We start from the raw sequence: 25,761 nt of genomic DNA, 5'->3' as shown, positions 1-25,761 counted from the left end.
GCCTGAACACAAACACAAACATTAAATTGAATCCGCTTTCAACAATATACAAAAAAAGAAGAAAAGCATGAAAAAATTAATAAAGACTGGAGGAAGATATATTTCTTTAAACGTCTCTATAAAGTACCTGACAAAGAATAGAATATTGTGCCATTCTCCCCTTCATCAGGGTCTTTGGCTTGCAGTGTACCCAGTACAACCCCAGAAGGCTGACCTTCCATCACCTAAGGGTTAAACCAGATTTTCAGCACTCTATGATAGCAATTTATTTTCTGCCAAACAACATTTGTGCTCTTTCGACATTACCTGAATTATGATGTTTTTCCCTGACTGACTGTGGATGAAAACAGGGTCGTTGTCATTTTCGTCCAGTACAGTGATGAAAGCGGTGCCTGTGGCGCTACGAGGGGGTGAACCTCCGTCTTGTGCCACCACCAAGAGCTGGTAAGTAGACTGCTGCTCTCTGTCCAGAGTCATCCTTGTGCTGATCTCACCTGGGGACACAAGTAGATAAATGAGAGAGATTTTATGCACAGGCACAAGTCCAGTGGAATAATGATGAGTCTTAAGAGCCAGCCGGCTTTGATCAGTGACACATAAGTAATAGACATGAACAGTGTGCAGATCTGTTCGTACACAGTCGGATACACGTTCATACACACAAACAGAAGATTTCTGAAAGGTTGGAAGATGCTCTAGAGACTCACAACTCTGCTAGAAGCTGATCACAAATCAGAGCCCGAGTCTCCACCTACAGACTAGCAGGCTCAGCAGGCCAATTAGAACTCAGCAGGATGCTTAGTGCTGCTGTCACCGTGATCTAACTAATTTATGACAGTGGCAGAGGGGCAACCTCAGTCTCTCATCTTTTAGAGATGTCTCTCTGACTTGACTAAATTGTGTTTTTCCACATGCTTTTCATTCATGAAAAATTAATTTTTTTGGTTATTTGAGCTTAGTTTGACCATAACACAATTTTACAGACAGATAAAATGGACATAATTAAGCTGATCAATTAAAATTTTCCAGTCAAGCATGTGCCAATATCTTCAAAGGCTGATCCTCTGCCAAGCCTTGGAGATCAATTAAACAAATAATATCAGCTTCCTTTCTCATGTTATCTCCTCTGCCACTGGTGAACTAATGTTTTTGCATGCCTGTTCTGTTCTTTAGGCAAATCAAATTTTTATGCCTTCATTACCTTTTTTGTATAAATATGCATATTTATATGGTTGCTTATTAAAATTAAACTAATCAAGCCACATTTTAACACTTAAGTCTAACTGACTAATCTCAGTGGATAAAATTTTCAGTTAACCTGTGTGGGTGTTAATCTGAAAGTGACGGTCAGGATGCAGAAAGCGGTAAGCGAGGCGTCCGTTGGGGCCGCTGTCGCGATCTGTGGCCAACACGTGACCAAAGCCTGTTCCCGGAGGCAGGTTCTCTCTCACAGCCATGAAGACCCTTTCCTGCGTGAGCCGAGGAGAGTTATCATTCTCATCAGTCACCGATATCCGCACTGTGGCACTGCCTGTCTTCTTTAACTGTCCATGGCCTGTACTGGCTAACACTGTCAGGAGGTACATGTCCTTGACTTCCCTGTCCAGGGCACTCTTCACAAACAGCCAGCCGCTGTCTGCAGCAATGCCAAAACCTGCAGCATCTCCATCTGGACGTAAATGATATGCCAGGGGAGCAACGTGACCAGAGGTTGGTGTTTCTCTGTTCAAAGCTCTGACTTGCAGAAAGCGTGTGCTTATTGGAGTTCCTTCTTTTAATTCAACGCGGTATGTGAGGGTGTCAAACACAGGACCCTGGTCGTTCTCTGCCTGGACATGAACCACAAGCATGAAGGTGGCACTTAGCTGGGGTACTCCACTATCCTTGGCGATAACCTGGAGGTCATAACGGGGGGTATTCTCATAAGAGAGGCTCCCTACCAATCGAATCTCTCCACTGCTGCGCTCTATGCTAAAAATCCTCTGGAGTCCATTTGAATAAGAAAGGTCAAAGGTGAGTTGTCCATTGACTGCTGAGTCTCTGTCCTCAGCTTGGACACGATAAACTACTGTGCCCATTTCTGTATGCTCTGGCAGCAGCAGGGACTCTGAGGATGAGGGCAGGAAAACAGGTGGGTTGTCGTTGACATCTGCAATGGTAATGTGGACACGGGTCTGGCCAAAGGCAGGAGGGTTGCCGCTGCGGGCCTGCACCTCCAAATCAAGAGCTGATTGGGCTTCATGATCCAGGGGAAGACTGGTCCTTAGGGCCCCGGTGTCAGGATCAACTGTGAAGTAGCCCGCAGGGTCTCCAGAGCTGATGGTATAGGAAATATCTCTAGAGATGCCTGAAAGATGTAAAATTACAAAGACAGGTCACTGAATTATAACATTTTTGGGGTTTTTTTTACAGAAGAAGTGTCAGATTAAGGTGTCTGTAGTCTGCACCTGTTTTACTGCTGGCCTGGACGATTCCCACAGCAGTCCCGCGCAGGACGTCCTCTGACACGGTGAAGTAATAATGAGTCTTTTCAAACACGGGCGGAGCCACTAAACCTGCCACCACACTAATGTTAACTCTGGCATTCACTAAGGCAACAAGACCACCACCATCCTGAGCAGAGATAACCATTGGAACGACAGAGTTGGCCTTCCCATAGACAGATCGAGACAGTGAGATCACACCTATAAAAGGATTCAAAGATAATACATTAACAGGCAATTTTGACATCACACAATATCATAAATTGTTTGAATTATTTCTATAAATCATTATAAAAGTCCAGAGCAGGAATGGGAAAAATATTTACACTGACCTGTGTCTTTGTTGAGAGTAAAGTATGGAGAAGCCCCTCCAGGCACTGTTTTGTATGTAATTCGCCCATTCTTGCCTGAGTCTGGGTCATAGGCTGTCACTCTGACAACAGATGTCCCAGGGGCACTCTGTGTGCTCAAACTAACAGCATAACTGAGAGGGTAGAAAGCGGGTCTGTTATCATTAATGTCCACCAGATCTACCCTGACATAGGCTACTGAGCTCAGTCCACCCTGCAGAGGAAACAAAAAGCTCTTTTGTTATGCCTTCACATATTAAATCATGAACAGTAAAAACATACCTGAAAGCAGGATTTAGGCCACATTAACAGCGCACATAGACCACATTAATGGTGGAAGTAAAAACCAGCAGTAAACCCAGTTAAGATTTCGATGTATGGCGTAGCCTCTAAAATATAGTCCCAGGAGGTTCGCGTAGGGACACAGATTGATAGTTTCCCTTGGGAAAGAGCAATATGTCATGACCCGTGGAGGGTGAGAGGGCTTGCTGCAACCCAAGTCTGTTTCATAGCCTTTTCATTTGCAGAAATACAGTGCAGGCTTTTCATTTGGACCAGGTGGCAAAAACGAGGAAGGCGGCAGTCCAACTTGTTAAAATATTACTGCCTGACAGTTGAGGTATTTTCCTTCTGATTGCTTTAACATGCCCGCAGTAATTTTCTTTCATTTTTAACTTTTTCTTCTTTAAGTATTTTTTGGCAGTCAGTGCACAGGATGCTGTACTAACTTAAGTCTACCTACCAAGGAGAACTATTCAAACTTGGGAGGGGGACAACTCAAAAACTCATTTTTTTCCCTGCACAGTTGGCCACATCTCTGCTCTCCTGTCTATAAGAAAAGCATGGCTGCTGTGTTTATGGGATTATACTGCAGCTCTGTGGATTCATGATTTCAAAGGGCGGTGGCTTACCCCATCTACTGCAGTAACAGTAAAGTCGAAGCTGGCTGGTCCTTGATCTCTGTCTAGTGCAGCAGTAGTGCAGATCTGGCCAGTCTCCTTGCCAATGGTGAATTTAGAGGGAACAGCGCTGTTAATGCCAGAGCCAAGAGAATAGGTAATCAAGCCATAGGAGCCGCTGTCTGCATCTGCCGCAGTCACCTACAGAGAGGAAAACATGCTATGGGTTAAACAGTCCAACATTGCACATTACAATTAAAATTTATTAAGTTGGAAGGGGAATATCTCACTGGATAAACTCAGCAGTTTCCATATTCAATTACGTTACTCTAAATCCTCATTAGATCAAAACTAATTTCTATTAGTTGTAAGAGTCAGGACAGTCCACAAACTGAAACAGGAGCACCATACCAGGTGCCTTTGAAAGCATCTTTGGATCCGTTCTTTATTGTTTATCCGAGCCACAACATGAGCCAAACAGGCCCTCTGGCAGAAAGAGCTCTGAGGGAATGAAGGGGGGGGCAGGAAGGAGGATGACTTCTACAGGCTCTGGGAGGCCTGCCAGTGGGAGAAACTGCCTGCTTCTAGAGTAGTGTGTGTCTGCAAAGGACAGTGACAAGAGCGACTGGGCAATGGTGGGATACCACACATTAGATTTTAGTGCAACGCATTACAACCTGATGTGATGTCCTGGATGCAGTCTGGTCTTAATAATGCTGCACATTTAGAGAAGGATAGAACCACTGGAGCTATAAAAGCAGCTCCCAAGCCATCAGCCAAGAAGCCAGCTAAATTACTGTTGGATCTCCCAAGACAGCACAAGGCAAACACACCAATCAGATCAACCCCTGGGTACGAGCAGCATAATTGTTTGCAAGTGTTGGTGCTAGATCGCAGATTAGAGTAGGGTTAAACCTCACAAGTTGATTAGAATTCTTCTTCCTTCCATGTTTTATAAATGAATCCTTTTAGCAAAAACACTAATTGGAATAAAATTGAGCTCATGGTCTGGTGCTCCAACGTGTAGCAGCAGGGAACCTCATCTGTGAAAGAGGGAGCACTCATCAGAAATATCGCCAAGAAAAATAAGGCAAGCCATGGTTATTATCAAATCCTGACTTTTAAAAAAGATGTTACTTGTATGGTTGTGAATGGATGGAAATCATTCACTTGAGGTGATGAAGGTTTGTCTGCAATAATTTAGCCTTCATCTCTTTCCTGAGCAGATGGCAGACGGGGGACTCAGCAGAGAGCCCTCTTGACTGTAACTCCTAACAGAGGGTGAGTGGGGTGTTGGAGTGAGAGAGTCGTAAGGCTGGCAGAGATGCAAGCCAAAGAGAAGAAGAATAATAAACCACACGAGGAAAGGGGAAACCAAGAGCAATACGAGAAAAGCTACTCTTTTAATGTGCAAAAGCTGTTGCTTACTTTTTATCATTTAGCAGGGGGGGACAAGTTATTTATAACAACCCCAAAGATTTATGTGTTTGGTTTACTCATATTTGTGTGATGAGTGTCAGCTGGGGGGAAACTGAAGGAGCACCTCGGTGTGAATACCTGAATGTTGTTAAAGAAAAAGATAGCAGATATGCAACAAGCATTTCCCAGCAGATCTGCAAGAACACATTTCCTCTCTTGTGACTGAACCTTCAAAAACCTTTACTGATTGTAGAAGCTATGATTTTTTTTCCCCATTTTGGGCAAAACCTTCTTTAAAAACTTTTTAAAAGTACACCTACATACAGCGTATGAAAAAGAAAGAAAAGACAAGAAAAAAATGCTTTCAGTAAGGTGGCAACAGGAGCTTTTTTAGTCTATTCAGGCTAAACAGCAGTTCACAATGAAATGAGGCTGTTTTTTTGAGTTTAAAAAAAATACCAGCTTGAGTAAAGTGCAGTTGTATAGTGTGTGCTACCAAAATACTTTTTTAAACCATGAAAACAATCTGTTCCTTGAGTTAACTCTATCATTGGAGACATACTGTAGATTACAATTTCACTGCTGTGCAGGTTAAATGATACAGAAGGCCATACCAAAATGACTACCGGTAATTTCTACAAACCAGAGTAATGAGTAAATTGTAAAAAATAAGCGTGGCACAATAAACTGGGTAATTGAAACCCCTACTTACAGTATTTTACCGTTTTTACAGTTGTTTGTTGCATGAGCGCACAGCAGTGGTGGGGGAGGGGACGGTCACATTAAGACATTTGATTGGGCAATCCCAGTGTCAGTAATGAAAATGAGCCAGTGTGCTGCTCAAAGTCACTGATTACAAACTAAAAATAAAAGTAGATTAAGATAGATGAATAAGCCAGAAAACATCAAACAAAATTAGATTCAAAAAAGTAATAAATAAAAGCCTTTTCTTTTGGGACGTTGCATAATGCTACAGTTCTGCACTGGTGTCACAGCGAGGAGTCATGCATTATTCATACTTGTTTATGTCCCTTTCATGCATTCTTGGTTTAATTACCATTCTATTCTAACCTTTTATACTATATATAACTTCCAGAAAGCACATTAAGGCTTAACCTCAACCACATATGCATATTGTAAATTTTAAAACTGGTAACCAGACAAGTCATTTAACATCTGCTCGATATAAATAGGAATTCTCCACCCAATGCAGCATAGAAAAATACCAGTCTCCACTATGTTGTATCCATCACTAATATCAGGTGCCTCTGTTTCAGTTTCCCAGTGACTTTGTACTATCTCCTCTGGAGTGTATAGGTATTACACAAACTTTATTTTTATTGGATTAAAGTTCAAAAGCAAGAGTAAGCTTAGATCATCACCAGCAGCCAGCAGTATTCTCCCTACACTTCATGTATGTGAGTGAGGAATGATGGGAGCTGTCTTATCAGCAGGGAAAAGGCAACGTTTGGCTGAGTCCTTAGTAAAACAAGCTGGACAAATCCAAAGATAACTGGGGAACTTTGTGGTTCTCCCATCAGATTCCAGGAGACTTCCAGAGGAGACTTTCTGACTGACTGACTGACTGACTGACTGACTGACTGTCCAGTCAAGAGAACAGAACTCACAGGAGAGAACAGGATTTTGTATATTTATATATAACATGTCCAAATGAAATAATGATCTTGAGGCTTTTTCCTGCTCTATTGTTTTCTGGGCCGTCTAATATCCTAATACTGTGGTCTGGGAAAGAGCCTGGCCTTTATTTTCTTTTCAGAAGGCCAGGATTTGGGTGATTTCTATTTTTGGATGTGAAATTTCCCAAAATGCCTTTTCTAATCATTGAATGTGGCTTTTCAGTTCTTGATCATAAATGTATGAGGTTAATGCAAACATATGTATGTGTGACCTTATTTGTCCATAGCTAGTGCTCCCCGCTAGACCTTCATTGTGCAGCCGTGCATAAAAACCACACCGTGGAAAGAACTAGTGCAAAAACCAGTGAGTAAGTGAATGATGCAAAGCTGGGCCCGCTGAAGCCAACAAGGGGTGAACTGAAGGCAATGTAGTTTTTATTCACGCACCCCGTATTTTAGAGTGCCCAGTCAAACAAATCCATCTCACGTATTCCTCAGCAAAACCAGCCAATCAGGACCGCAAGTCTGCCAATCCAAACAGGCCACAAATGACGGAGTGCGCATGTAAATGTTTGCCAACTGGGAAATCATCACACACATCAATCAAACTCTGCATGCACAAGTCCTGTGAGTGTACCTTAGATGCGTAAGCAAAGACACAAACGTACAAACATTGGGAATAAAGCGACTGCTCATCACAGTCTCGTGATGCTTGCAGAGCAAGACAGCGAGATCAAGTTAATTCTGAACTCCGATGACATCAAACTCCAAATATTTTTTTGTATTCTCATTGCAAACATACAAAACACAGATTAGTATGCAGCAAAACCAGCAGGGGCCCAAATTAAACAAAATACAGCAACAGTTTTAGAAAATACTGGATGACATTTCTAAATCTCTTAAGCTCATATTTATGACTGAGCTATCTTTTATCTTTCTGGAGTAGTGCTTTTACTTACATATGTTGGCCAGACAGTTGGCGTGGGCTTAAAGAAATATTGTGTGGATGTTAAAAAGGAAAAAGTTTTCATCCTTAGGTTTAGAATAAAGGGGACCTTGTTTAGTGAATGATGAAGATTTATAAAAGGTAAGGGAAATTAGTACTCCACCCACTACATAGATTTCAGCAGGCATATTTATGATGTGGAACTTTCAGAGCAGTGACGCCGCAGTTTCTGACAACCCAGTGAGATTTAGAACAATATTAGACCCAATCACATGCATTTTTCACCACAACATGGTGAATTTCATTCAAAAATAATATTCAATGACAGCTGTACAGGCATGACAAGTTAAGCTCTTAATAGCAGGACTCACACAGGAGCAATCAGCAGGGTAATGTGATAGATTGATAAAGTGACAAGATCATTAAAGACAGCAGAGGCAAAGAGGAAAGAGTAGGCTCAAAGAAGTAAAACGAGTGGGTGAGCTGTAGAGATCTGGACTGAGAAATGCTTTGAGCTTTCACAGCTGGTGCGAAGCCCTGCACACTGCTCTGCCTCTATTGTCCTGGCATCACTTCTGAAGAGAGCAGAGATGAGGAAAACGAGGTGGAGACCTCCTAAAGGCCTCTCTCAATAGCCGCTTAAGTAGCAGATGGGCAGGTCAGGGACTTTGTGACATGTCCCCCACCACACCAAAGAGCCAGACAAAGACCACACCCGGGCAGTGGAAGGAAGAAGCCCGCTCACTGTTGACAAATATATCAAAACTCTAAACATTTGTAGCACAGCCTGTACCGTCTGGATTAGGACCAACCATATGTGAAAGATTTCAGTGATTACTCATGAGACAAAAAGCTGAAACCTTCACTGCATAGTTTAAGACATGTGTAAGGTCTATAAAATTGTGACATTAAATACTGCCAAACTGTGGCCTGTGACGTCTAGCTGTTTTTGTGTAAGTGTGATAAAGGCAATGAAATATATCAAGTATCTCAGAGTATCATCCATATTGCCCCATTGTGTTCCACATATGTACACAGAGAAGGTCTGAATATGACAAAGCAGGGCAGAAACATGGTATCCCTAATACACTGCAATCAGGGTACCATACTGTAAAGCTGCAGCAACGCCAGGACTGGTTAAACGATTTGTTTTAACAGAGGAGTTGCTGTCCTGTGTATTTTAAGCATTTTGGGAACTTGTGTAAAGTTAATAACAGCTTATAAACTGATATTTCATCAGTACAAATATTTGTCTTAGTGCTGATTCAACAGTAAAGATAAGTGGTAATCAAATATATCAAGAGTCACCCTCTGGCCAGCATTAATATCCACATTGAATTCAAAGAAATAAAACTGTCCTTTCACTGTAATAATTGGTTCCAACTGCCCTTGCAGGAGTAATGAGCCAAGAAACACCAACAGCCTCCAAGACACCAGTGCTGATGTAGGAAAAAAGCTAAATAGTGGCTTGAAGAAAGTGTAAGACAAAAGTCTGTAAGTGGAGCTGAAGGATTAATACCCAGAACCACATGTTCAAACCTCACTGCTTTTGCTGTAAAAAGCAAAGAAAAAATGGGCTGGAAGTAGATTCCTTTGACAGCCGCACAAATTGCATTGTAGTAGGAATGACTTTAGATACAACTCCTTGGGAATAATGTTTTACATCAACTCCTAATTATTGTTATACCTCAGCATCAATGTACTGGCACCAACAATATCAAATAGTTTTATAATTACGCACAACAGCTTTATATACTTTATATGCATTTGAAATTCACATAACATTCAGCATTACTGCATGACTTAAACATGAACTATATCCAGATATGCTGTCTCTGTCCACATAAAGAACATCTGCTATACTGGGTATCCCAGTAATACACGATATAACTGTCAAAGTCAGTAACCATCTTAATCACACCAATTTCTCCCCCCCAAAAAATATCATGCTATTTGCCAGTTGCCAAGTCATATAATCAAGAGCTATCCTTTCACAAAGGTAATAGGTTCCAACTGCCTTTGAAGGGGGAATATACGAGCAGACGAGAGTTGCAGATGATGATTAACATATTTCCTTTACGCATGCTTAAATGTAAACATGACAGGTACGCTTTGAGGTTACTGCAAAAAAACAGATAAATTTGTGTTTAATTGGTTTGCAGCAGTGAAGCAGTATTTTGCCAGATTATGGCTCTTACTGGGCCTACTTTTATACTCTCTCAGAAAAAAGAAAGAAAAATCAGAAGTACTGATTTCCCAATCAACAGTGGTTCCATGAAGTGCTGCTTTTTATCCCTGTCTGAGTAAAGCGCAGAGAGGGATAAATGTGAAGGAGCTAGGTTCAGGGCAGCAGGTTACTATATTGCATGGAGCACATAGCTGGCAAAGGAACAAAGGGGAGGGATATAATGACACTTAGAGCTAGACTGCAGACAAGGGAAAAGTAAAGTTTCTGAGTCTTTCCTACATCACTCACTATAATACTACAGTACTTAAAGCAGGTAAGTTGAAACATCATAACAGAAGTTCTGTCTGTAAAGCAGGTAGAAGTCACGTCTCCAAAAATCCCATGTAATTGTAATTTTCCAGAAATGATTTGGGAGCATCCACATTCCCCAAACAAATTTTGTTACTTACAATGTATCTTCTAATCATAGTTCTCTTTCTCGAGCAAGCCTCATTTCTTTATATTTTACCTCCTTAAGTGATAGTCCTCCCTTTTTGAGGGTCTTTCAAAGATCTCTGTGGGCAATGGCTGCTTTTTCACTCATTTTATAGTCCATTCAATGTACCTGAGTGTTTGCAGAGGAATGTTGGTTTGTTAAGAAACCTACAAATCATAGAAGTACAGAAAAGGCACCTAACTTAAGGGGTGAATCACTGCTGTGTCTATACATAATGACAACATAGCAAAGAACCAATTTTAAATTGCATCTTTAGGCACTTTATGGCTAGGAATCGTTTACAAAAACACATAGTTTGCTCCAGATTCTTTAGCTGAAGTTATGAAAAATGCCAAAGATAACACAGTTTGACAGGCATAAAAATGTATTTTTTTTATGGTGATTCACAAAGAGCTATTACCCGAGTGTCTCCTGGATAAGTGGAGAACAAAAGAAGAAGTGGCAGGCCTAAAAAAATATCTACAGCAGATAAATAGTATCTGAAACAGGAAAAAAATCCAGCAAAGGCAGAAACTGAGAGATGCATCTGACACTTCAGTTGAAGGACAGAGGACCTTGTCTACTGCTCAGTTTAATCACTTCAGTATCTGAAAAACTGCCTGCCACTAGCTGCCTTGGAGATACTGTGGATTTTTTTTTTAAATAAAATGGTTCTATAGCGTAGTGGTTAACACATTTGCCTAACAAAGGAGCATCTAATGTTGGCTGAAGGCTCATCAGAAATGGTCTGAATGGAAGGGTGGCTGTCAAGAGCACATGCTTAAGGAGGGAAAATGGAGAAAAGGTTGAGCAATGCCAAATTACACAACACCTGAACTGAAAATCAGTATGATTAGGTCTCATGGAGTGATGAATCTGTATGGCAGCATAAAGGCAAGTAAATATCACAGCATAGCACTTTGTACCTACAAACTATAGACTTTTAGATTACTTAGTATAAGAAAAAAAGAGAACAGGTAATGCGATTCCTCTGGAAGAAAGCACGACTGCTGACCAGTAATGTTTAAAAAATAAATCTTTTCTGTGGTATTATAATTCTAAAAACTTAACCCACAAGACTCCACAGAGTTTCAAAACATAACTCCTAGTAATCAGGTCAAAGCTTAGGATACATTATCATAAATTTGCCAAAATGAAGCTCAAACAAACAAGTACCCTTACAATGGGTCATTTTTCCTTTTTTTATTTATAAAGAAGGAATCAAACAACATAAGCAATGCAGAGTCTAAATAAATAACAAACAAAAAACTTGCAATACCCATATTTTATACTCAGGCCCTCTTTGTACTTTGCAATTTAGCAGTTGTGAAAAAAGTTCAGTTGTTAGGTGGCCTACATTTTTTTTCATTAGACTTTCATTTAAAACTGAAGCGTCTGTCTTTCATCTGGACCTCGCATCTGGAAGTCATTAAGCGTCTAACCATTTAAGGAGAGACAGGTCCCAAAAAAGGCCAAACGAACAGAGAGGAGAGGTATTATGCTGCTGAAGAAAAAAGGTACAGCTAATAGAAATAATGGAAACGGAGGGCTATTTAAGAACAGACATGCAATACTATTTTTCAGCTTTTAAATCATGTGTGCGAGTTAATACACTAGAAACTCAACACAATAATGATGACAAAAAAGTCTGAGGAAGTATGACAGGTACACACCGACAGCTGCCCTGTAAAAACTTTCTGCACAGTCCTACTTTGTCTACCAGCATATCCAAGGTTGTCAAGAACAAATGTGATTCCAAGTGTTTTTAAAGTTTTTTAAACTCCTGTGTGTACTAACCTATCCAGTGAGAGCCTTGACCCCAAAGGTTCAACTGAGAAATTTGATTTGCATTTCTTTTTCAAAATATATTCTGAATAAAGTCCACACTCAGTGAAAAGGGATTGTTTTCATTAAAATTTGAAAAGCAATGTGTGAAAAGGTTTGCTCAAATTAGTGGGAAGGGCCCTACATGCCAAACATGCTGCTGGAATTGATTTAGGCTTAGAAATTGGGAGGAATTTTGAATTTTGTGCAGCGTTTGCCACAGCTTGCAAACGTCTTCCACATGATAGCAAGGACAGTTCTTGGAGAAGGCTTTGCACTGGCAAGAAAAATAAATGTGACAAAAACTCCACTGGGTGGGTAAGCATGCTGCTGGCGTGGCATTAACCCCTGGCCACCTGGAATGACAGAGGCTCCATCTGAGGGGCTCCTGCTCAAGACATTAGCTTGTTTATTTTTCCAAAGGTCAGATGTGAGAAACAAACCTGACTTTTTTTTTTGTTTTTTTCTTTTTGTGAATGCTGGTTAGTCGCCTGTTAAATCACTATGTTGACGAGTTAACTGGAGGAGCTTGTCTTCTACTTAGTTTCATTTCAGTGGCTGTGAAATTATTTGCCACAAGCTGCTTTGGAGATATTGTGGATTTTTTTTATATGAATTGGCTCTGTAGTTTAGTGGTTATCACATTGTATAACGAGGACTATCCAAAATCTCTGCCAAATATGTGGATCCAACCATTGTGGCAATCCCTTATGGATAAGGGAGTAGCCAAAAGAAGCTCTTATTATCTTTTGATCGACTAAATGCAAAAATAAAATTCTTAAATTAATAAAGATTTGACTTATTCAGCAGTAACATATATGTAAATGGACTGGTAATTATGTAGCACTTTTAACTGCAAAACCTTCGATAAAGTGCTTTATTAAATGCCTAAGCAACTTTTCTAATATTCCCACACACACTCACACTCCAGTGAATGCACCAGTCGGGGTTCTTACACAATGATACTGTGACAGGCAGGCTAGATGAACCAGGCCTCAAACCTCCAACCTTCTGTAGACAGCCTGCTCTAGCTCCAAAGCAGACTGTATAGTGTGGTGGATGCATTTTCACTGAACTGTGTGACCCCACAAAAAATTCACCTAGCGAGCCAGTTAAACGACCAAGACCTTCTCAAGGTCCAGTTTGGAACTGATTCTGGAAGCACGCTGAGCAAGATTCACTCTCACAAGACAAGGGGAGGTGACCTTACATCAAACACCCACAGTGAACCCTGTCAGGCTCTCGCTTGGCTCTGTTTCAGCCAGTCATCCCTTCCATAGTCCTCCAATAGCAGTGCTGAGCTCTGGTCTGCTGAGGCAGACCGGGCGGCGGATTGCAGGGCCTGAGTAGGTGGGAGGGGAACTAATATGAACCATGCACAGCACGGGGGTGCAGGAGTACTGATGTGGGTTAGGCGAGTACTACAGCTGCCTGCAGTGGGTGGGAGAATGCCCACAGAGCATGGCATGCACAAACAGAGCACAGATGCGGTGGCGGAGCCAAATTGGACCTGGTTACCAGAGATCCACGAGCTTGTTTGATGAGGTAGATAAAGATTATTCAGTGCTAGAGTTTGTGCTCTACTCTATGTGTGAGCCAGGTCTACAGCACAGGCTGCTACATTCCTTTGATCAAGCTGTCAGAAAATTTGTAAATACAAATGCCAACAAAGACCAGAACCTGCAAAGACCGGAATCTTATAGGCGATGAACTCTTTATCTTTGACGTGGTTTTGAATTTGCCAGTAGAGACACTCAGAGGAAGAACCACGAAACCACAAACTAATTTTAACCATCAGTGTTTAACATAAATCAGAACATGAATGAATCACAAATAATGGATAACACACTGGACAGATCCGATTCAAACTGTTCCTGTGCACTGGCTGATCATACAACAGATCCTTCTCTTCTACTTTAATAATCTTTAAAGTGGGATTTGAATTTGCTTGAAGAACAAAGAATGACATGCAGATGCTGGCTATGTGGCACATATGGACGCTGATAAAGACATGTAGCCAAAAATATGCACATACACTTTGTATGTTTTTACAGTATTGTCCCTGAGGCAGTGCTTAAGTCTGCAATCAGAGTAAGACTGGGATTGATTGGTGGAGTTTCTTAGCGCAGCAGAGGGAGCCATACCTGTGGTGTGGCATGGACTCAACTCTTTTAGTGCTCTGCAGCACCAGTAGGGCTCTAATGAAATACCAAAACTTCATTTCTCAACCGCTTTCATCTTACAGAAGGCAGGAAATGGGAGACGCACAGCAGCAGAGGAGTAAGCTTCCAAAAAAACACTGGCATTTTTAGGTGGTTGAATTTTGAGTAAAGGTTTCCAAAGTCATGAAATTCGAAAGATGTTTATTGACAGTCTACTGCCATTGTAATTTCTACCTGAAAACAGTAATTCAAACAGACAGTTTAGAAGGCAGAGCTTGAGTACTATGTTACTGTGCGTATCTGATTATGTAAAGAGTCTAGACCTGTCCAGTTTTACAAATAAACTCAAAGTTGCGAGGTGCTAGCGCTGCCTCTCTTCTGTGAACGTGCTGATGGCTAGAAAAGCCCATACCTACTTTTACAGGAAAATACTATATTTGTAGTCAAATAAGCGCAAAATCTTTTTTATATACAGTTTTCGAAATTGTCACTTATTTTGCAGAAATGTTTTTTAAGCATCAACAAACTTTATATCCTATGTTATTTTGGTGGCAGAACTACACAAAGGGGCTGTTGGCTTAATAGAGAGTACAATATTAACAGATGAAAAGCATGGAGCTTTCATTTTTTCTAAACGTGTTAAGCACTGGTTCCACTTCATGACAGTTGATGTCATTACTCAGCCGCCCAGGCAGCGGCAGTTACACATAATGATGAAGCTGACGGACTCTCCTGCAGCTAATTTAACTCAATTATGCTCTCATGCACCAGCATTTCACTTAATGTTTACTTAACTTCTCTGTCAGTCACCCAATGTCCTAAGAGACTCAAAGCTTCAGTGTAACTGTGCTGAATGTCTGATTGATATTGTTTAAAACAAATCATAAAAATGTTTGACTTACAAATAAGTCAGCGTGGGCTTAATTAATCAATACGGTGCATGTTTTCAACAGACCATTCTTACACAGCATACGTGACATTTTCAGCATCCTTTTAAGCTGCATGGATCCCAGTTGTCGAGCATATCATGTGACTGAGTTTTAATTAATGTGGCTGCCTCCCACATACAACAACCAAGTAATCGGCCGTTCGTTTGCACTTTAGGCCTATAACGCGTAACTTACCCCGCACATTTTTTTTGCCAGTTTTCCAGAGACACTCTTGCTTGTCCTAATGAGTTTTCAGATAAAGTGATGACTTCAATCATGTTCGTAAATATTCGAGTACGTTAGCGTAAGCCTGTTGATTAAAAGTAGAGATTAAAACCCAGCTCCGACAAGCACGACCCCTGCAGCCGCTGTTTCGCAGTGCTACTCTCATGATGTAGTGACATAATCAGTCCTGAGGAAGGAGAACTGGATTGCTCTCTAATGTTGTGCTCTCGAATGCAAGAAAAAGGAGGTGGGGATGTGGCGACGGGGTGAGCCAGGGCATTGGGGTCATGAAGGCCTACTGGAACCATGCATATAAACACACGCTGTCACTGACTGATAAACACTGCAAACAAACAAAGAGTGCTCAGGCTGGGCTCTGGCGTGCGAGCTGTTTCTCCAGTAAATTCTGTGTAACTGTAAGCCCTGCACTGAAGCAAGTCATCTTTGGTTCGGAAACACACAAAAATGACAACACTCCAGCAATGCAGATGGTCAAAAGAGCTGCGCCAACGTTTAGATCTCTTTCTTTTGTTTCACTGAGTCGCATAATTGCGAGTCAACACAGATTCATCCGGAGTGGACAGAGAATCATGTACCGATAACCAGATGAGTGCACACAAACACATACGCATTATGTACCGTATCTTTCCAAACAGTTTCCTGCCAAGTACAAACAACAGCTGTTCCTCGCATAAAACTCTGGCTCTGTCAAATACAGATGGATAGAGATACTGGCGGCATGTCATCGTTACACCTTTTATCCTGACGTTAAACTTGCTGAAAAATGTGATAACGAAATTTTCCACATGCACGTAAAACTATGTTATCTCCTAAACCAGAATACATTGTGTTACGTTAGAGCACCTTTACTGTTGGCATGTTCAATATATGTTGAATGCAATATTTGCAAATTTACCATCCGATGCATTCACTCTGATTCATGAGGAGTTCTTTTCACATAAACTCTTTTGAGCCTCCAAAGCCATAGGTGGGTTTCATTTCCTCGCTTGCATATTTATTTAGTTCTCAGCAAAATATTTAGGTGATAGGATAATTATATTTTATCTTGTATACATGTCTACTCCCCTTCTTCATGTGATTCATTTCAAACAATCCCCTCCGAGTATACATAAGGTAGTCAGTGAGCACTTCAGTTGTTTCTCAGAGCAAAAGAGACTTCCACAGTAAACATGCCCTCCACAAGATTACACTCACGCAAGCTCTTAAAAGGAACACACACAAGTCAGGATCCGACATGTTTCATCTATTTGAAAGATAAAAACCTGTTTGGGTTACCCAAAAGCCAAGTTTTGGCCTTGACTTCCCCTGATGATCCCCAAAGTATACTCAAACACACCTCGAATTCACTTCACACACTACTCAAGAGCACTTCCAGGCAAGCCTAAATCAGTTCAGTGATTACATTTCATGCTTTTCGCTTGGTAATGAGACCTGCATAGGATGGGGTTGTTATCATCAAGTGTCTGTATATGTGCTTCAATATTAATTACTTACACAGCTGTTTGAGAGAATGTCCTCTGTGTGAAGTTGGTGGAAAGTGGTTCAGGAATGACATTTTACTCTATCAATAACATCAGCACGTAGGTTCAAATTTACATTTGTATCTGTTGTTTGATTTTAGAATTGCTCGAGCATAACAATATAAAAGGATCCACACACCAAAATTGCTGAAACACACATTTCATCTTATGTTCAAATATTTTTTTTAATTAAAACCTTATTTCTACATGGCAGAAAAAAGCACTGCTACAGACCTAAAGATATGCAGCTGCTGAGTCTTTGTTTTACCCTGTGAGCATCACAAATAGTCGCATTCATAGTAAAAGTCAGAAGAATCATTAATAGTTGAACTTGCCAAAGAAAAAAGAGATTTTCCATATTTTATAAATGTGATCAATGTGACCCATTTCCACTTTCAGGCTCTGTGAAATTGGGCCTTCCTTCTCTTTCTCTCCAAAACTGATCTCATATTTGGCCTCAAAAGTTTACTCTCACAGATCCAAAGTCAAAACATAAAAATGTGTGTGTTATTGTGGTCACTGGGTATTATCGCCTTGTCCGGGTAAAAATCCCTCACATCTTACAGCACTTCAAGAGAGCGATATCACAAACTTAGGCCCTGATGGGCGAAACATGCTTCTTCTCCTGGGCACACCTATAAGGCAGGTTATTCAGAGACACAATATATTTCTTTTCCCCTTTTTGTAACATGCAGCATTTACTATTTTTAGCCATGTGAGTAGCAATACTTATGTCTCAGTCCATCACCGTGACCTAAATCACACATCTCTAAATCTACTAGATAGGCTGAAATTAAATTGACTCAGATGTTCCCGTTCACCCAGTGGGAGTCCCAGAGGATGACTCGCGCTGAATTTTGTGATTCTTTGTCTTTTGCTGTCACCTGATACTTCCAGTGCCACAAACAGGTCAAACTTTTCACATATTATAAAATATTTCAACCACTAATGGATGGCCACAAAGTTTGGTGCAGACATTTTTGGTTCCCCAGTGATGAATTCTAATGACTTCATCATATTTCATGCTCACATTTGTGGTTTTGGGAGAAATATTTCAACAAGGACTGGAAATATTGCAATGAAATTTACTTCAGACATTCACGTTCCCCAAAGGATAAATCACAGCAACTTTGGTGATCCTTTGATTTTTTTTGTTTTGTTTTCCTCTAGCGTCATCGTTTCGTAATTCCTTTTTTCAAAGCTTTGATTCGCGACCAAATGCCTTAGAAACTAAAAACATTCCCATCAGCCTCGGCTCACTTTGTGTTTAGTATAATACCACCATCTGCCATTTTTCAGCAAGACACAATAAAATAAACAACGTACTCTCCGTGTACAGTGTGAGAAACGCACGTGCAGGGATTGTTTACAAGAGAACTGTTTTGAACTTGGTATTTGCCTGTTTGTGTTTACATTTAAAAAGTGTGGAACAATTTGGCACATAACGTAATGTGATGACATTATTTCAGCAAAATGTTATTTTTCTGTTATTGATGGTGGCAGTGGAGGTACAGATATGAAATACTGGAGAGGTGGACTGGCCCGTTAAGCTTTCATGAACCGAAACACGACCGTTGCAGTAATGCGCCGCATGCTTTAGTCATCAGGCAGTTGCACCGTATGTACATAGATAACTATGAACTGCAAAGTACTGCAAATAGAGTATGATTACATCAGAAAATTCTTTTTTTGACCGTATGCAGGGACTTCACCTAACATACATTTTTGATTATGCTTTGCTAAACTCTGTGTCTACTAAACGAATGAGCTGTTTTCAATTCAAGAAAAACTGTGCAACTAAAGATAGGCCAATGATATTGAAAAACCTTTGTTGACCTAAAAGGAAAACACATGAAAAACACAACTGACTGAATAAACAAATAAATCAATGAAGTTGTTTTTCTGCTTCTTGAAGTCAAAACCTTCCTGTCAACAAACAGGCTACATTCTCTGTGAATTAATAAGAACTGAAACCACAATTTATCTGTGTTTTTTGAGGCGGTAACGCTTCACAAAGCTTCTAAAAGAGTTCTCTGTTTTTTGTGTTTCTGGTGTTGTTTGTGTTACGTAAAACAGCACATGTTGATGACAAGACTGGATAAGTTTCGCAAGATTTCAGTATTGAGAGGTCTCAAGTGTCCCAGCCCACCTATACAGACAACACAAGATGGTGTTTGTGAGAGTCATGTGTGTCTGATTTACACACAAAGGGGTACAAAGCATACCTAATCTGATCCCAACAGACAGAAAGTTCTGAATAACATGTGAGGTTCTGGGTCGCAGGTCAGCCAAATGTCCAGCTGCCCTTTCGTGACCTTCAGCCTGGCAACCATCTATTCCCTCTTTCATCTTCTATCCAGCCACCCGCCACTGGTGTGTCAGTGAGAGCCTCCATCAATAACAGTGACATTGACGCAGATAGGTGAATTACGGCATAGGAAAAAAAGGAGGGCTAATATAAATCACAGATAAAGTGGCACCTAACTGCTCCCAGGAGTCTTTTGCGTTCTCCCATGATCCAAGTAAATTTTGTTCGAACTTTGTAATTAAAGACTCCTCTGATGTTCTGAGGTATGATATTACAGAGAGTCTCAGACCAGCAAATGATCTTCAAATAAACCACAAACAGTAACCCGGTTATTAGTGAAGAAAAAAAACACACATCTTATTTCATGCTTTAATATGTTTTGCTACGGTTCTGCAGCATTCACTCTCTGTCATTTAGTTGTTGGAGTCAATGCTTCATTGAATACGCTGAAATCCCATTTCCAGCCATCACTGGCGTTTAATTTAATCTCAATTTGTGGTTAGTTGTTCTATGAGTGATGAAAATTATATAACAAACTGAACAAACTGCACTGAGTTTAAGTGACCTCAGGGGCATGGTGCAGGAAAATCATTAGAACTAAATGCATGCATCACACGTACAGAAGAGGTAAACGGGTCGTCATCTATCATCTCCTTATCTGCAGACACATTCAGCAAGTTCAATGTGAACTTTTGCTTTTAGTTTGGCTATGGTAGGACAATGTTTGAGCTAAACACATGTCTTGGAGTTATGGTTAGTCTCAAATCCTTTCTTGTGTGAAAACAGATAATCAGCTGCCAGCACAGCTTCATCATTGCCAGCTTCTTATGGATGCCATTCTCTGGAGAATCCTTTAGCAGCAGACATCTTTCCAGCTGGAAGCCAAGCAATTTCTGTGCTGATGTCAGTGTCTCTTTACTCCTCGCTTACATGATACTCTTGTAACTTCAGTATTGCTGATCCACTCAATTTTTTGAGACAGAGATTCGTTTTTAAACAAGTGAAACTTACATCTTTTTTTTAAATCAAATGCGTGCAATGTTATGCTCAAATGATATGCTTAAAACAGAATGTTAAAATAATGCAGCAGAGTCAAATTTAAATAGCACTTTTTGTCCAACAGGGAGCACATAGTATATAGCTGATCTAAGTTTTACTAGCTCCCTGCTATGTCACAAACATTATTTTAAACTATACTTGCTTAATTTTTCTTGACAAAATTCATCAGCTATAAAACAATATCAAGTTTTTCCATTTAACAAAGGTAAAAATTGTTAGTAGTGAATATAAGCATGATATTTTTTTTTGCTTATGTCTTTATTTGGACGTAAAATCATGCATATTTGAGCAATAAACATAGTAAACATTATAAATTGTATTTTATGAGATGTACATGATGACTAGATAGAGCTGCCTGATTTCCTGTCCAGAATTGTTGACCAGCCAGTCAGGCTCACATATGTCAGATTATGAGCTGAACAAATGGTCGTGTACACACGCACAGCCACACACTAGCATGTTGTTAGTATGGCGCTCTTCACTCTGAGTGGTGATACAAAAATTGCCAAAGCAAACCAGGGGAACACTATGAAAACCTTCCAAATAACAAATCTAATCAGACACTTAAGTCACCTTTATCTGATTGAACATGGACATTTTAAAGAAGCTAACAAAGCCAGCCATAAGCCAGCAGCCTTGGTATTAGTAAAGGAGAAAGAAAAATCACGAGGAATATTGTACATACAAGTGAAAATCAAAAGGTTGATGTGGTCAAGTTATACACATGCTGGCAAACGATCCAACTAAGTTACATTTGTTTCTAGTTGCTTCCATGTGAGAGGATCCTGTAACAGTTTGGGGGAAATTGTAAAATTAAACAATTTCTTTAACTGTGAAAGTAAAATTTTGAATTGAAGGAAAGTTTGTTTGTTTGTTTTGTTTGTACGTGCTGTTAATTCCAGCTCTTAGAAAGAAAATCACAATCAGCAGGTCACACTGCTGATTCTGATTGCAATTACATGTAGCCCTGTTTAAGAAGCTCATTATTCTACATGAGTTCCTGTGTGCTGCACGTGCTATTGTTGAGTTAAACATGTCGTTTATAACCATGATTATTAGGCTTTCAAACACACACATTATAGTTAAACAAATTAACCCATTACAGCAGTTTTAACAGACATTACAGGAAATGGATGTGATAATGTATCATATCCTGCTGGGAGACCCCGAGTACTAACCTCTTTGACTCTCTGTTGAGCACTTTGACTCTAGACCCTATGACAAAGGTGGAAATAAATCAAAGTTTGATTCATGAGGGAAGATTTATTGGCAGGAGTGGAATGTGTCACAGGGTGTGAGGACTGCCTGACCTAACAGACACAACAACAGTCAAAGGTCACCGTTACTCTTCCTTTTCTATGCAACTGCATGAAGGGGAGGGTGGTAAAGATGCGATGGTACACTTAGTACTTCTGAAATGAACACGGAAAAAGATTAAAGATCGGCCGCGTGCTGTGGAAATCTGTTTTGAACGGAAGCCAAATTTGACTGCGAGCTGAAAGAAGTAAATGTTTACTTTAATAGCCAGAAATCATATAAAGCTATCTTCTTTAATCTTGTTTACCAAGCTAGCTGCACTCTAATTACTTAATGTGAAGAAAAGCCAAGAGCCAAAAGAGTCCAGCTTTGCATGGAGTAAAAGTTTGCTGCCACTTAATGAGATAGTTTGGAGCATTGCTTAATTTTAAATGTGCCTCTTCACAGGAAGCAAACCAGGCAGTGACTTTACTCACAAAATATCTGAAATAAGTTGTTGAATGAAAACATTTTCCAGACCAGTCATTTAGTTGTTTCTGTTCTTTTGCAAAACACTGTAACTCTGATCAAATGTATGTTTCCATGCAGCTATGTGTCCATTTCTAAACTACAGATTAATCCTCATATGGTTTTTATATTAGAGGAAAAAATCTGAACCATTTCTCTCAGCACCTGTTCCATGAAAAATGGTCAAAGCATGTAAGAAGCTCCTTTGTACTTCTACAAAGCCCATAGCTGATATAAAACTGTCAGTATATTTCAAGCTCAGTGTTAGTCTAGAAGTTTAGGCGTATCCTCATTTGGAGATAACAGAAGTCATAGTGATATTTCAGTATAGGAATACAGGAGAGGTCATCAAAGTGGATGAGAACATAGAGAGGAAGAAGGCAGACCTTGACCAGATCAAAGTGATGGGCACAACATTTAATGACAAGGGCTACTAAGCAATCTAAGTCCTGTAGTAAGGAGGATAAACTGCCTGAAAGACTCAAAGACACACCCCTGTCTAATGTTTCTGGTGTCTCTCTGAAGTGGGAGAAGCGCCAGACGAAATCAGCGAGGCTGCCATGGGGTTAGTGATTTAGTGGCTAGTGGGTGAACCGATGCCAGTGACCAAGCAGCTCTAAGCAAGCCAGACAAGAAAAGAAAGGCTGAAAGGTTAAACAAATAAGCAACCCAATAAAAATAAAAATCATTTTGGGTGAGATGAAAAGAAAGTAAGAGAGATTTATTTTTCCCCCATTTGAGACATAAAAGTGAAGGGTTATTTAAGTTTGCTTTTTTTAATTCTGAAAAAATATATATATAAAACTGCATTATCTATTTCAACTCAGCAGGGTCAAGGGATGTAAAAAGCAGAGTTTGAATCACTTGAGTACAGCAGATGGAGAAAAACGTGCTGGAGACACAGAGCACATGGCATCCTTCCTTATGTCATAACTGTCTTAATGAAAACTCAACAAATGCCTGAGAACAAATGCAGAAGAGCTTAGAGACATTAAAGCTTTAGTGTTGGTCCCATATTTTTGTAGCCTAGCTTCTGGTTTTAGTTTTCAGTGGGAAATCATCAAATTAGGGATGTGGCATGGAAATCTTAAATTCTTTTAATCTATTGACCTCAAGACTCATTAGTCACTGGCAGGGCAGTAAAAGTATGGTCTGAATTCCATTATGGTTTAAAAAAACTGCTGACGTTTTGTCTTTATTGGACTCACTGGGTTGAGAAATGAAGCCACATTAAAAAACACCAACAATGCTCAAGATAATGCAGAGCCATTATGTGGCCATGTGCTCATGGATTTTAGTCTTAGCGTTTTTCTTTTGTCTCAAATCTTCCTTTGTCAACTAGTTTTGTTTAACATTGAACAGCAACTTATATCTGCCAGTCATACTTGTCTCAAAGTGTGAAAGGCTGCATTGTATGATGAGCCCGGAGGCAATTTTAGTACCCTTTTACAAAGAAAGGAAACTGGGAAAAAAACTGTGAGGAAAAGAGTGGGGAAAAGTAAAGCCAAAGTTTGGAAAAAAAAATCTCTATCCCCCTGTTCCCAGTTTCCTCTGACACTGGGGCCTTCCAGGGCTCATTCACTAACAACTATACAATGTTTTTCTTCCCTTTGATAGATTACATCAGCACACTAAGGTCTATCCCCTTCAAGTGCAAACAGTTGCAGCATCTCACAAAACTGGGGCCATGACTTTCATAGACCAGTATGATGGCAGGGACTCCTGGGAGAATATAAAACAGAACCCGAGATGGCACAGGTCATTGCAAAGAGCCGCTATAAGAAGAAGCATTATCTCCCTGCATGCATCACACATGCATGTGTAAAATTCTCAGCTGTGAACTGCTGAATCCACTAATCCAGTGAGACCACATACAACGCTTGCAAACATTTCAATAAACGCCTGAATGTGGGGTAATGAGGGATTAGTTGTGGCTTTCATAAAGAAACCGAAGGCCTTGTGGAACGTTTAAGTGTTAATAGCAGAAAGGAAAAATGGCACGAAGAAAACATATTGTAATCCAAAAAGCCAAAGGGAAATGGGGACTCTGGATTACTGGCAAGTCATGGGATCTCTCCAAGTTTTGTTTGCCAGTATATCTTAAGCTCATTTGATGGGTTTAGGATTCAGATGTCACATGATAGATTCTTTGGAGGGGAAACGAGCTCTGTGTGTAGTGTGCAATAAGCTGATCAACCACCTCTCAGAGGGATTTCCCCTTTCAGAAGGAAAAGTTTCAGAGTAAGGAACCAGTAAAACTAAGAATAACAGATGCATTGGTTAAAGTTGGACTGGATGATCATTATTAAATACGCAAAAGGACTATTACTCCCCTAACATTTTAAATTAAATCAGAAAAGCTTGAATTTTCTGCCCAACAGGCCAATTTTTCCTCTTTTCCTCTAAGATAAAGAGCGCAGTAATGAAATATTCCAAAAGATGTAAATTAAGCTTCAGATCAAAATCCCCATACCAGCAATTTGTATTGATTTAATTCTAAAGTGAGAAACTGAAAATGATGAGTCAAAAAATTTTGTGATGGTTAATTCAGGAGAAATTAAATCGGCATCTGTTTGGACCATGTGCACATCATTCAGCAAGCCAGTAAGCTGTTTAAGAGCACGTGGATGACCATTATTGCCTTTGCTTTTTTAGCCCCATTAAGCAGTTTTGTGGGGAAACAGTTTGCTTGCTTTGGAGATCAAAGTGCCACTTTTACAGATATTTCCCCTTTTGTTCTGCACACTGTGTGGCCTTTGCTTAAAGGTTTAAAGGACAATACTGCTGGAAAAAACACTTTGCACATAAGAAGTTTTGGGTATTGTGATTCTGGACTGACATAAAACCTTTTGGCTGACCACAGATTTGTCTTTTATGAGCTTTTATTGTTTGATTTTGTTTCCCCCTTTTGTTTGAGGTGGATTTTCTCTCTCTCTCTTACGCTCTCTCTTTTTAAATAAAGGAAGGATTATTTGTAGACATTCCAGAAACTCTTTAATGGCAGAAAAAAAAAATAATTTTTCCCCACTGCAGAGCCTGGCACAGAGTGTGCCCAGTGAGAACATTTAGGATTGTATAAAAAAAGAAGAAGAAGAAAACGTTAACCTTTACAAAGACAGATACGGCAGAACTATTGAAATGTAGTTTTAAAAGAGTATTTCTAAATCTCCTTTACTTTATACTTTGCTTTCACCTGCTTTCATCATTCATGCTCTCTTAGATCACTGTCACTGCAGAGACAATGACTAGGTGGGAGGAGGGGTGGCTATAAGCTTTCCCAGAACCAACCTCAGCCTTTGGGTTTATGAGGTGCTTTTGAAATGTGATGATGTCACAGGCCGGCTGTGAAAACATGTTAGCCGGCCGTTCCATTGGTCCTAATGACAATATTAGCAATGAACATAGAAAAGTGAGGAAATGTGCTGAAGGAACAGGCAGCATGAAACTGAGTGTGTGGCCTGTGATCACTCTCCACTTCTGCAGCAGGCAGTCTCCGAGTTTTATGAGCCAGTTTCAAACACACAAACTGATCTAGTAAACTTAGTTACGGTA

At 40.1% G+C, this 25,761-nt stretch overlaps 1 protein-coding gene across 1 annotated transcript in view; it reads right to left on the bottom strand.

Moving 5' to 3' along the window:
- Positions 1 to 25,761, bottom strand: part of LOC120737053 (protocadherin-16-like) — a 77,257-nt gene that overhangs the window by 14,747 nt on the left and 36,749 nt on the right. Inside the window, exons 3-8 of the mRNA XM_040037498.1 lie at positions 3,745 to 3,933; positions 2,816 to 3,047; positions 2,448 to 2,684; positions 1,319 to 2,347; positions 307 to 494; positions 128 to 224 (exon numbers count right to left, since the gene is read on the bottom strand). Of these exons, the coding sequence (XP_039893432.1) occupies positions 128 to 224; positions 307 to 494; positions 1,319 to 2,347; positions 2,448 to 2,684; positions 2,816 to 3,047; positions 3,745 to 3,933 (1,972 nt within the window). The remainder of the gene's footprint in view (positions 1 to 127; positions 225 to 306; positions 495 to 1,318; positions 2,348 to 2,447; positions 2,685 to 2,815; positions 3,048 to 3,744; positions 3,934 to 25,761) is intronic.

Source organism: Simochromis diagramma, unplaced genomic scaffold (assembly GCF_900408965.1).
Source record: "Simochromis diagramma unplaced genomic scaffold, fSimDia1.1 OVJJ01000463.1, whole genome shotgun sequence".
Lineage (NCBI taxonomy): Eukaryota > Metazoa > Chordata > Actinopteri > Cichliformes > Cichlidae > Simochromis > Simochromis diagramma.
This window is presented reverse-complemented; position numbering and strand designations above follow the sequence as displayed.